General features: G+C 38.5%; 1 protein-coding gene across 6 annotated transcripts in view; it reads left to right on the top strand.

The window, feature by feature from the left end:
• The window catches only part of SLC25A17 (solute carrier family 25 member 17), a 50,136-nt gene that overhangs the window by 22,718 nt on the left and 15,293 nt on the right, over positions 1-12,125 (top strand). For 3 of the 6 annotated variants that reach the window (XM_089921355.1, XM_089921357.1, XM_089921356.1), the window contains exons 3-5: positions 3,140-3,157; positions 5,947-6,013; positions 7,369-7,520. The exons of 1 other annotated variant lie outside the window; for it this stretch is intronic. In XM_089921355.1, coding sequence (XP_089777481.1) covers positions 3,140-3,157; positions 5,947-6,013; positions 7,369-7,520 — 237 coding nt within the window. Of the gene's footprint in view, positions 1-3,096; positions 3,158-5,946; positions 6,014-7,368; positions 7,521-12,125 lie in introns of all 6 variants that reach the window. 2 more of the 6 variants (XM_022596469.3, XM_022596470.3) reach the window with 1 other exon arrangement.

Here is a 12,125-nt window from a genome sequence, read left to right as displayed (position 1 = left end):
TTTACTGCTGGCGGCTTCCAGGAATTGTGGTATAAAGGTGGCATGCGTTCTGGCAAGGTGTGACAGTGGCTAGGTCTCAGCGTTTCTGCTCACCTCCGGCAAGTTCAGGTTTCCATATTCACAGTCACTGCCTGGGGTGGGGACTGCCTGGCTGTGGTTGTCACGGTACCAGCTAGTCAACCGGAAAGTCACGCCAGAGCTCCCTTCTGCTTCCCCGGGCTGGTCCCCACCATTTGTAGTAATCCTGTTTTATTAGTTTTCTATTGCTGTTGTAACAGGTTACCAGATTGAATGGTTTAAAACAACACAAGTTTAATATCCGTAGGTCAGAAGTCTGATGTACAGCTCACTGAGCTAAAATTAAGGTGTCAACTGGGTCATGTTCCTTTCTGGAGGCCCTTACGAGAAAATCCATTTCCTTTTTCTGGCTTCTAGAGGCTGCCCACATTCCTTGGCTAGTGGCCCCTTTGTCCATCTTAAAGCCAGCCATGATGGGTTGAGTCCTCCGTTGCCTCACTCCCACCTACTCTTCCACTTTTTTTTTTTTTTTTTTTGCGGTACGCGGGCCTCTCACTGCTGTGGCCTCTCCCGCTGCAGAGCACAGCCTCCGGACGCGCAGGCTCAGTGGCCATGGCTCATGAGCCCAGCCGCTCCGCGGCATGTGGGATCTTCCCGGATCAGGGCACGAACCCGTGTCCCCTGCATCGGCAGGCGGACTCTCAACCACTGCGCCACCAGGGAAGCCCTCTTCCACTTTTTATTTTATTTTTTTTGGCTGCGTTGGGTCTTGGTTGCTGCGCACGGGCTTTCTCTAGTTGCAGTGAGTGGGGGCTACTCTTCATTGCGGTGCGTGGGCTTCTCTTTGTGGTGGCTTCTTGTTGCAGGGCACGGGCTCTAGGTGTGCGGGCTCAGTAGTTGTGGCTCGCAGGCTCAGTAGTTGTGGCTCACGGGCTCTAGAGCGCAGGTTCCGTAGTTGTGTCGCACGGACTTAGTTGCTCCACGGCATGTGGGATCTTCCCAGACCAGGGCTCGAACCCATGTCCCCTGCATTGGCAGGCGGATTCTTAACCACTGTGCCACCAGGGAAGACCTACTCTTCCACTTTTAAGGACCCTTATGATTACGCTGGGCCCACTCAGAAAATCCAGACTAAACTCCCTATTTTAAGATCAGCCAATTAGCAACCTGCCATGTAATGTAACATGTTCACAAGTACTGTGGATTAGAATGTGTTCATCTTTCGGGGGCCATTTTTCTGCCTGCCATAGCTATTGTCTGTGCATTTCGGTCTGTGATTTCTTCTTTCAGAACAGCCTCACTCTGCTATCCTTTTAATTTCTGGTCCACCATTCAGACCCCTTTTGTTTTTCTACACAACACTTTTATATATAAATCTTCTCTCTCATTATTAGTGATTGGAATGGGGAGGAGGCAATGGTAGGTTTTCAGTTCACCATCTAGATCCAGTCTTTCCAGTACTAATACAATTTTAAGTGTTTTTTATTTTTACAGATTTGAGTTTTTTATGCTAGTCCTTGAGGAGGTAATAGATCTTTGAGCTCTTTGGACAGACTGTTCTCTTTATCTTGGTGTAAAATGTACTTTAAGATTTCAAGGTAGGTAGGACAGGGTCTTCTAAGTTAGGAAACTTCAGGTGTCTATTTAAAGCTGACAGGGAAGAGGGATGGAGGTAATCCAATTGTTTGAAAAAGTAGTTTCCAGGCAGGACTTTTCTGGATAGGCGTGCTAGTACCACGTGATAGGAAGTAAAGGCCTTAATAACCTTGATAAGCGTTCTCCAGCTTTGCAGCCCCCATTTTTCTTGGAAATTGCCTGTAAGGTGAGCAAGGATGCCGGAAGAATAGATTTGTAGACTGTAAACCTTTACAGATCCAGTGTTTCTTGAAATATTAAGTATTATCTAGTTCTTACTAGGAAAGATCATTTATGTGGGAGCCATCTAAATTGTATAAATAACTGAAAGTAGAGTGAATTTAATAAACATTTATTTAAGAATCTGTGGTATACCACGAGATAAATGGATATTCTTACAATCCGGTGGAAGAGTTAGGTTTCACTGCAATATGAGTGCTCTAAGAGACATATAAACAAGTGCTGTGGGAACACAGAGGAACCTGATGGGTAGGGGTGGTAACATTTAATCTGAGTTTCGAAGAGTAACTAATAGGACAATACAGTGTTCTTCCTTGTCAAACAGGCTGATCTATTTAAATACATAAGAGACCTAGCACATTTTTGTTCTTATCTATAAAGTTGACCTAGTTTCCCATTGTTATCATGATAAAAATATGTATGTTACTGTTATTCTATCAGTAGCTTAAAACTTGACCTTATGCCTGAGAATATATACCACTGGGCCTGCACTTAGGTTGAGAACCATAAACCCACCTGGAGATATCATGCATATAATTTTATCCCTAACTATATACTTGTGGTTTTTATCTGTCACAGGGCCTTATGAATGAAAAGACTGGTTGTTGGCTTCTTTTTTTTTTCCAGTGATAATTTTTGTCGTGTTATCTTGGATAAATTATTTATAGAATTTTTAGCAAAGATGTTGTCCCTCTTTTTTAAAACACAAGCAAACAGAACTGTTTTAAAGAGCAATATGATTTTTAAACCCCTTTTACTTTGTGGTGAATATATTGATTAAGCAGAGAGTATAGAAATACATATCTGTTTGATCACTAGATTTTTTGGTTTCTTGGGGTATCAGAGGAGAGCATAGGAGCAGTAGCTGACCAGTAAAAGGTTAAAAATCCATTTACCTGCTGTCTTTGACATGTGTCCTAGGTTGTAAATCCCTAAGTTTGTCATCTCCAGGGACCCACTACATTTTCTTTTTCAATATCAGAGAGAAAGAGATTTCTTCTGGAAAATTAAATATGTCTGTTCAAGTATATAACTACAGAAGTTTGAACACTAATGATCCCAATAGATAAAAATATTCTGTATATTTGTTCACTGAAAATTTCATCTGACCCATTGATAATAGTGAACTTTTTGTTCATTTAAAAGTTGTGGCTCATTATTTTTGTGATACTGTAATGGCTAAAGGCTTTTCAAACTTTTCAGGGAAGCATGACAGCAATGACAGTATTTTTTCCCTTGGATACAGCTCGACTTCGACTTCAAGGTAAGTATCTTATTGTCATCATATTCCTGTTCATTTGGTATCAGGAAGCAAACATACTTCTCTACTAAGTTCTAAGTTAACATAGGATTTCCCATTTCATTAGAAATCTGTTGTCCATTTTCACTAACTTTAAACTTTTATTTTTGATGTTTGTGAATGAGTCATAGCCTCAGCCATTTTCTAATCTGAGAGACCTGAGTGGGCTTGCATTAGTAATTTTGAATCATTACAGTTCATTCTAATAAACAATACGACTTTTGAAAGGCACAATGTGGAGATTTTTTTTTTTTACTGGGGGTAGATTTTCTAGAAACAGAACAGAGAATAGGAAACATGGTGGAGCCAGATACCGTTGTCACTGCTCACGTGGGTACGTAGTCCTAGTCTCCCTCTTTCACTTTATAGGGCTATGCAACTTTCTGTAACTCCTGCTTGTTCTTTCCTCAGTATTTTTCAACTTTAAATTATAAACCTATGCCAGAACTTAGATTAAGAGATAAGAGTAAGATTAGCTTTGAATAAACTAATTCCTATATTAAAATCCTTCATGACCACTATTTTCAATTAATTTTAGAGATTTTGGAAAGGTAATAATTTTATATGACTCAAAAACCAAAATACATAAAAAGATAGGCAGTACAGTGAAAAATCTCACTCTACACTGTCTCCTTTTCTCTCCCCTGTAGATAATGTCTCTATTAGTCTCTCAAAGAGCCCTGAGAGTTTCTTTATGTAGAAAAACAAGCAAATAATATATAGTCTCAATTTCCTCTCTTTATTACTCAAAAAGCATACTTTTCACACTGTTCCATATCTTACATTTTTCACTTAACAGCATTTTTTAAATATCTTTATTGGAGTATAATTGCTTTACAATGTTGTGTTAGTTTCTGCTATACAACAAAGTGAATCAGCTATATGTATACATATATCCCCATATCTCCTCCCTCTTGAGACTCCCTCCCACCCTCCCTCTCCCACCCCTCTAGGTCGTCACAAAGCATCAAGCTGATCTCCCTGTGCTATGCAGCAGCTTCCTACTAGCCGTCCATTTTGTATCTGGTAGTGTATATATGTCAATGCTACTCTCTCACTTCGTCCCAGCTTCCCCTTCCTCCCCATGTCCTCAAGTCCGTTCTCTATGTCTGGGTCTTTATTCCTGCCCTGCCACTAGGTTCATCAGTACCGTTTTTTTAGATTCCATATATGTGTGTTAACATATGGTATTTTTCTCTTTCTGACTTCACTCTGTATAACAGACTCTAGGTCCATCCACCTCATTACAAATAACTCTATTTCATTCCTTTTTATGGCTGAGTAATATTCCATTGTATATATGTGCCACACCTTCTTTATCCATTCATCTGTTGATGGACATTTAGGTTGTTTCCATGTCCTGGCTACTGTAAATAATGCTGCAATGAATATTGTGGTACATGTATCTTTTTGAATTATGGTTTTCTCAGGGTATATGCCCAGTAGTGGAATTGCTGGGTCATATGGCATTTCTATTTTTAGTTTTTTAAGGAACCTCCATACTGTTCTCCATAGTGGCTGTATCAATTTACATTCCCACCAACAGTGCAGTGCCTTTTCTCCACACCCTCTCCAGCATTTATTGTTTCTAGATTTTTAAAAATAAATTTAATTAATTAATTTATTTATTTTTGGCTGCATCGGGTCTTCATTGATGCGTGCAGGCTTTCTCTAGTTGTGGCAAGCGGGGGCTACTCTTCGTTGCGGTGCGTGGGCTTCTCATTGCAGTGCATGGGCTTCTCATTGCAGTGGCTTCTCGTTGCAGAGCATGGGCACTAGGCGCGCAGGCTTCAGTGGTTGTGGCATGCAGGCTCAGTAGTTGTGGCTCGCGGGCTTAGTTGTTCCACAGCATGTGGGGTCTTCCTGGACCAGGGCTCAAACCTGCGTCCCCTGCATTGGCAGGCGGATTCTTAACCACTGCACCACCAGGGAAGTCCCCATATGCTAATTTGTTTCTGTAAGTTCTATGAGATAAATTCCCAGAAATGGGATTGTTTGATCAAAGGGCAAATGTTTGTAATTTTGATAGTTATTGTTAGATTGCCTTGTACAGGGGTTTCCTAATTTGCCATCCCATGAGCCATAAAGGTACCAATTTTAATTATTAAGAAATCGGTTCATTTTCCTATTTTTATATTTTCAAAATAGTCTTCAGATGTGGGTAGGAAATTTGAAGTTAATTAAGGTACGTTTTGTTTTCATTTAGAATGCCAAGAAAAGCAGAGTTCCCATCTTTTTGAGACCTTTTATTTTTTTAGATTAGGGAACAGAGCACAAGGTTAAAACTTTGTAAACCTGAATTTTAATCCTGGCTCTGCTGCCAACTACATGTGTCCTTCACAGCTTTGTGTCTGTAACCTCTTCTCTGAAAGGGAAATGGTAATTTATTTCCTCTCTACTTTATAAGATATTAAGATAAAAAGGAGAATATATAACTTTGAAAAAAAACTAGAGAGCCCTATGAAATATAAGAAATAAATTTCTCCTGTTACATTTTTTACTTTGGAAATTAGGTATTGAATTAAAACGCTTTATGGTTCATGAATAACAGATGAAACCATGGAATCAATAGTAGGAAATTTAGCACACGGGAACACAGGAGGATCATTGAGTTCTGAGGCAAACTAGGGAGCTCAAAGAATAGGGTGAGAGACTGCTCAGGTGAGGTAAATGGCATTTCAGTGAAACTTGTGATGCTGAAGATAACAATTCTCAAAGGATTTAGTTTAAACATGTACTCTTTGGTCTTGTAGTTGATGAGAAAAGAAAGTCCAAAACGACACACATGGTGCTCCTGGAGATCATTAAAGAAGAAGGCCTGTGAGTACTACCTTGTTCATCTTTGTTAGGTAGAGCAGCTCATTAGGAGATTCCTGGGCGTCCATCATACCTACACTCACTTTCTATCCATTCTCAAAGCCTCACAGTGTTGTGAATTTGTAATTGCCTGAGTTGTAAGTAAATACATAGTTGTTTTCATTTCCTTAAAGTTCTGTGGTTGACCATTTTGATTCTTGATCATGACGTCTTACATGAAACCAATGAACAATAAACTGAAGAAGGTCATAGTTGTTTAGCTCACTCCTATCAGATGCATTCAGACCTGTGTACCTTTTAAAAAACTTTTTATTTGGAAATAATTTCAAATTTACAAAAAGTTGCAAAACTAAAATAGTACAAAAATACCAGTATGTGTTTTAACCAGATCGACCTGTTGTTAACACTCTTCCGTTTGTGCTCATGCTTTCTCCCTCCCTTCCCCACTCCCTCCTTCTTTCTTTACTACACAGACACATACACACACCACACACAGATGTTTTCAGAATTAATTTGAGAGTAAGTTACATACCATACATCAAAGCCCCTTACCCCTATGACTGACATTTTCAAAGATGTGGACCTTCTCCCCTTATTTTTCCTTAAATAAAATTTTTCTCACTTTAAGTTTGCCTCATGTTTCTTCATGATTAGATTGAGTCTATGCATTCTTGGCCAGAATAATGTATAGGTGAAATTGTGTCCTCCTCAGGACGTCACATTGGAGTCACATATTGTCCACTTGCCCTCCATTGGTTAATTATAATTTCTTAGATTCAAGTTAGCACTGAATAATTTTATTTTTCCTCTTTTCCAACTATAAGCAGTCTATGAGGAAATAATTTAGTATCATACAGACTCAGAAATTCAATGGTTTACAATTAATTACTTAATTATTTTGGTGCTCAAATTGTCCCAGGTGTGGCCAGTGTGAGCTCCTTCAGTCTGGTTCCTGTGCCCTTATAATATACCCCCATCACTTTTTTTTTTTGCACTTCTATATTTACTTCATTTTAAATGTTCTTGCCCTGTAATAAAATGTGAATGATGCTATATTAACTAACAGCCACGAGGAAATTGTCTTTAATTTTACATAGTAATTTACTAAAGGAAATTGAGGGAGGAAATCAATAAATCAGTCATAGAATGTATGTTGTTTCTTTGGTATCATTAATGCTAGAAAAGAATTCTTGGTTTGGGCATCCTCAGAATGTAGAATATGTGTACAGTTTGGAGTACATTGTAGAGTAGGAGTGAACTTTGAGAGTATGTGAATGATGATCAGCCTTTTCTAGGACTCTCATTTCTAGTGCCTTTTATTCAGCATTTTTACTTTGCTTATTATGTTCTTCCCCTAGCCTGGCACCATATCGAGGGTGGTTTCCAGTTATCTCCAGTCTCTGCTGCTCCAATTTTGTCTATTTCTACACTTTTAATAGCCTCAAAGCAGTCTGGGTCAAAGGTCAACATTCTACTACTGGAAAAGATCTGGTAGTTGGATTTGTTGCAGGTAACTAAGTTTTCTGAATATAAGATATTTTTATATTTTGTTGTTTATATTGTGGTCCATATACCCCGAGAGGTTATTTTAACACAAAGTAATGCTACAAAGAATGTAATTAGTTTTCTGACTTGACTCTGTGTGTGTGTGTTGTGTGTGTAGTAAAAATGCATAACATAAAATTTACCATCTTAACAATTTTTAAGTGTACATTTCAGTAGTAGGTTTACTTACATTATTGTGAAACAGATCTCCAGAACATTTTCATTTTATAAATGAGAAGTTCTGTACCCACTAAATAACAACTCCCCTTTCCACCCTCCCCCGCCAGCTCCTGGTAAGCACAATTCTACTTTCTGTTTCTATGAATGTGACTACTTTAGATGCCTCATATAAGTGGAATCATGCAGTATTTGTCTTTTTGTGACTGGTTTATTTCATTCAACATAATAATGTACACAAGGTTCATTCATATTGTAGGATGTAACAGGATTTCCTGGTTTTTTAAGGGTGAATAATATTCTATTGTATGTATATACCACATTTTGTTTATCCGTTCATCTATTGATGGACATTTGAGTTGTTTCCACCTCCTGGTTACTGTGAATAGTTGCTGCTATGAACATGGGTTGTATGAGTAGTTCTTCTGAGTCCCTGCTTTCAATTCTTTTGGATATATTCCCAGAAGTGAGATTGCTGGATCATATGGTAGTTCTTTTTTTTAATTTTGAGAGGAACTACCATACTGTTTTCCACACTGGTTGCACTATTTCAAAATCCCACCAGCAGTTGGTTCCAGGTTCTCCACATCCTTACAAACACTTGTTATCTTCTATTTTTTCTATAGTAGCCATCCTAATGAGGGCGAAGTGATAGTTCACTGTGTTTTTGTGGGTTTTTTTGCGGTACGCGGGCCTCTCACTGCTGTGGCCTCTCCTGTTGCGGAGCACAGGCTCCGGACGAGCAGGCTCAGTGGCCATGGCTCACGGGCCCAGCCGCTCCGCGGCATGTGGGATCCTCCCGCACCGGGGCTGGAACCCGTGTCCCCTGCATCGGCAGGCGGACTCTCAACCACTGCGCCACCAGGGAAGCCCTCATTGTGGTTTTGATTTGCATTTCTCTGATGATTAGTGATGTTGAGCATCTTTTCCTATGATGTTGAGCATCTTTGGAGAAATGTCTATTCAAATCTTTTGCCCATTTTTTGAGTTATTTGATTTTTTGTTGTTGTTGCACTATAAGTATTCTTTATGTATTCTGGATATTAACCCCTTATCAGATATATGATTTGCACATATTTTCTCCCATTTTGTAGGTTGCCTTTCACTCTGTTGATATGTCCTTTGATGCTCAAAAGTTTTTAAGTTTGATATTGTGCCATTTGCATATTTTTCCTTTTTTGCCTGTGCTTTTGGTGTCATGTCCAAGAAATCATGCTGAGTTTAATGCCATGAAAGCTTTCCTCCTATGTTTTCATCTAGGAGTTGTATAGTTTTAGGTCTTTAATCCATTTAGAGTTAATTTCTGTGTGTGATGTAAGATAAGGATCCAACTTCATTCTTTTGTATGTGGAAATCCAGTTTTCCTAATACCATTTGTTGATGTGACTAGACTGTCCTTTCCCCCTCTGAATGGTCTTGGCACCCTTGTGAAGATCAGTTGACCATATACACAAAGTTTTAATTTTGAGCTGACTTGGCTTATTTTTATCCCCTTAATCCAGAGAGGAGGGTCAGTTATCCCTGTTTAGCAGCCTGTACCCAGAATTTATGGACATAAGGTCTCTTTTTTAAAAAATGAAAATTACAATACCTTTCCTGCTTACTTTCTGGGGATTTTTTTGTTTGTTTTGTTTTTTTGGACTGAGGATTGCATGCAATGTTTAATATGAACAGGACTGGATACATAATTTTCAGGGTCCAGTATAAAATGAAAATGCAGGACTCCTTGTTCACAATTTATTAAGCATTTCAAGATGGTTGACACTAAAGCATTAAACCAAGCACAAGACAGGTTACACACTCATGAAGCCCACCATGAGTGTGAAAGCATTTAGTCAGATGTGACAAAGAGTTTTTAGTGCACAGCCCAGTGTAGTCAGTATCACCATAGTTGTTAGTACCCTAGGGGTTCATAGGAGAAAGGTCACTTTTGGCTGGGAGGTATCTCCTTATAGGAAGCAGTGCCTCTTGAGCTGAGCCTTGGCAGAATTAGTAACACTTGGAGATAAGTGGCGACGGTTTCTGGATGGAGAGAATGGTAGCAAACTGAGAGAATACAGGACCACATTTAGATCAGTGAGTTCTATAATTTTGTGAGTGAGTGAAGTGAGTGTAGGAACATGAGCAATAAAGTTGGAGAGTTGAATAGGAGCCCAATTTTAGAAGGCTATGGATCCTTGTCATCTGAGACTTCAGAAGCGCTAAGGAGCCATTAACCTGATATTGTGAATATTTAGTTACTGTCTCTACTTAGTGGAATATGAGCTCTATAAGAGCAGGTATCTTTATCTATATATGGTATATCAAAGATATATATAAGATGCAGAGCAGTATCTTATATATACTTTATATATATAAGATATAGGGGCTTCCTTGGTGGTCCAGTGGTTAAGACTCCGTGCTTCCAGTGCAGGGGGCACGGGTTCAATCCCTGATCAGGGAACTCTAAGATCCCGCATGCCGCGCGGTGTGGCCAAAAAAAAGAAAGTTAAAGATATATATTACATCAATTAGACAATATATATTGCAGTTATAAATTTATCTCTATATGTGTAATTGTTATATCTATACATATATAAGATAACGAATACATATGATACCTGCTTTTGTGGCATATGTGTATATCTATATCTGTTCCCCCCTGCCTTGCTAAATTTTCAGTAAGAACAATTCCTAACATGTAGTAGGAGCTCAATAAATATTTGCTAAATAAACAAAATATTTGTTGAATTAATCAGGGTTTTATTAAAGAGATGGGAAAAAAGTAGATCTCTTTCCTATGGGTTTTTTGTGTTTATCTAGTCTATATCTAAATTAATTTATTTAAATGTTGCATGTTTAGTGTTAGTATTTTGTGGACTCACTTATTGATATATTCTTTGAAAAATTACTGATTTGGGAGCCACACAGTTGAATAATGTAAATGTCCATTTGAAATGAAAATGATTTGATTGAAAAATAGTTACCAGGCCAGGAGTATTCATGGCCCCCAATTCTTCCTCTTCACCTATATGAGACCACTGCTGTTTTTTTATTTGGTCTCTGAGCCTTTCTTATGCTTAATTCTCTCATTTTAGTCTCAAGTTGATTTTGATATAATGAACTTTCACTTGGACCAACTTTTTTTTTTAATTGAGATATAATTGACATAATATTCTATTAGTTTCAGGTATATGACATAATAATTCAATATTTGTGTATAATGTGAAATGATCACCACAAGAAGTCTGGTTAACATCCATCATCACAGATATTTACAATTTTTTTTCTTTTCTTGTGGTGAGAACTTTTAAGATCGACTCTCAGCAACTTTCAAATATGCAGTTCAGTATTATTAAGTCTAGTCACCTTCTGTACATCACATCCCCATGACTGACTTATTTTATAACTGGAAGTTTGTGCCTTTTGACCACCCTCACCCCCAACCCCCGCCAGACCAACTTTCACATAAAGAGTATAACACACAGGGTTTCATTTTCTGGGGTAATAAATGAATACTTGTAGGTAGGTAACTCAGGATAGAAATCTGGAAGTCTTCATAGAGGTTGCTCTCTTACCCTCCATGTCTGCCTGGTCTTCATGAACTATCAGTCTGTCTCTTAAATATCTCTTGAATCCATTCCCTCGTCTCCATGTCCATAGCCGTTTCCCAAAATCAAGTGCCATCATCTCTCCCTTGGACCATTGCTCTGTTCTGATCTCTTTGCCTCTCAAGTCTTTCTCACTAACATACTTTGCATAGTTCTGCTTCAAGTAGCCTTTCTAGAAGAATGGTTTTCAAGCAATGTCATAATTCAAAGAACTCAAGTTTGAGATTTGTTCACTTGAAAAAATATCAGAATAGATCCAACCTGTAGAGGAGGAATCTTCTTTTTTACATAATTGCAACAAATGGCAATCTGGTATGATGTTTTATACTTGACACCAAGTATTGGTAATGCCTTGATCTTAATACTTTTTTTTTTTTTTTTTTTTGCCCGCGCTGTGTGGCATGCGGCATGCCGGATCTTAGTTCCCCGACCAGGGATCAAACCCGTGTCCCCTGAATTGGGATTGTGGAGTCTTATCCACTGGACCGCCAGGGAAGTCCCTTAATACTTTTTAGATTACTGTGGTTCATATGTATTTACATTTAAAAGGTTATGACTCACTGTCAGAGACTAACTCATATAACTTCCCACGAAACTACTAGTTTATGAAATATATGATTAAATCTTCTTCTTTTTAGGTGTCCAAAGTTGTTTGTTTGCTGTATCTGGCATCCCATTATCTACTAGGTACACACAACCCCTTGTTATTCTCTCTCACTGCGCTCTGCTCATTTTCTTTCTAACTCTTATGCAGTTTATAATTACAATAGATCCTCCCATACCTAAAACAGCTAGACTGGTAT

This window comes from Delphinapterus leucas, chromosome 11 (genome assembly GCF_059928025.1).
Source record: "Delphinapterus leucas isolate spDelLeu-1000000601 "Yukka" chromosome 11, BTC_Dleu_Yukka2, whole genome shotgun sequence".
NCBI classification, from domain to species: Eukaryota; Metazoa; Chordata; class Mammalia; order Artiodactyla; family Monodontidae; genus Delphinapterus; species Delphinapterus leucas.
The sequence above is the reverse complement of the archived record's forward strand: the minus strand, read 5'-3'. Positions and strand labels throughout refer to the sequence as shown.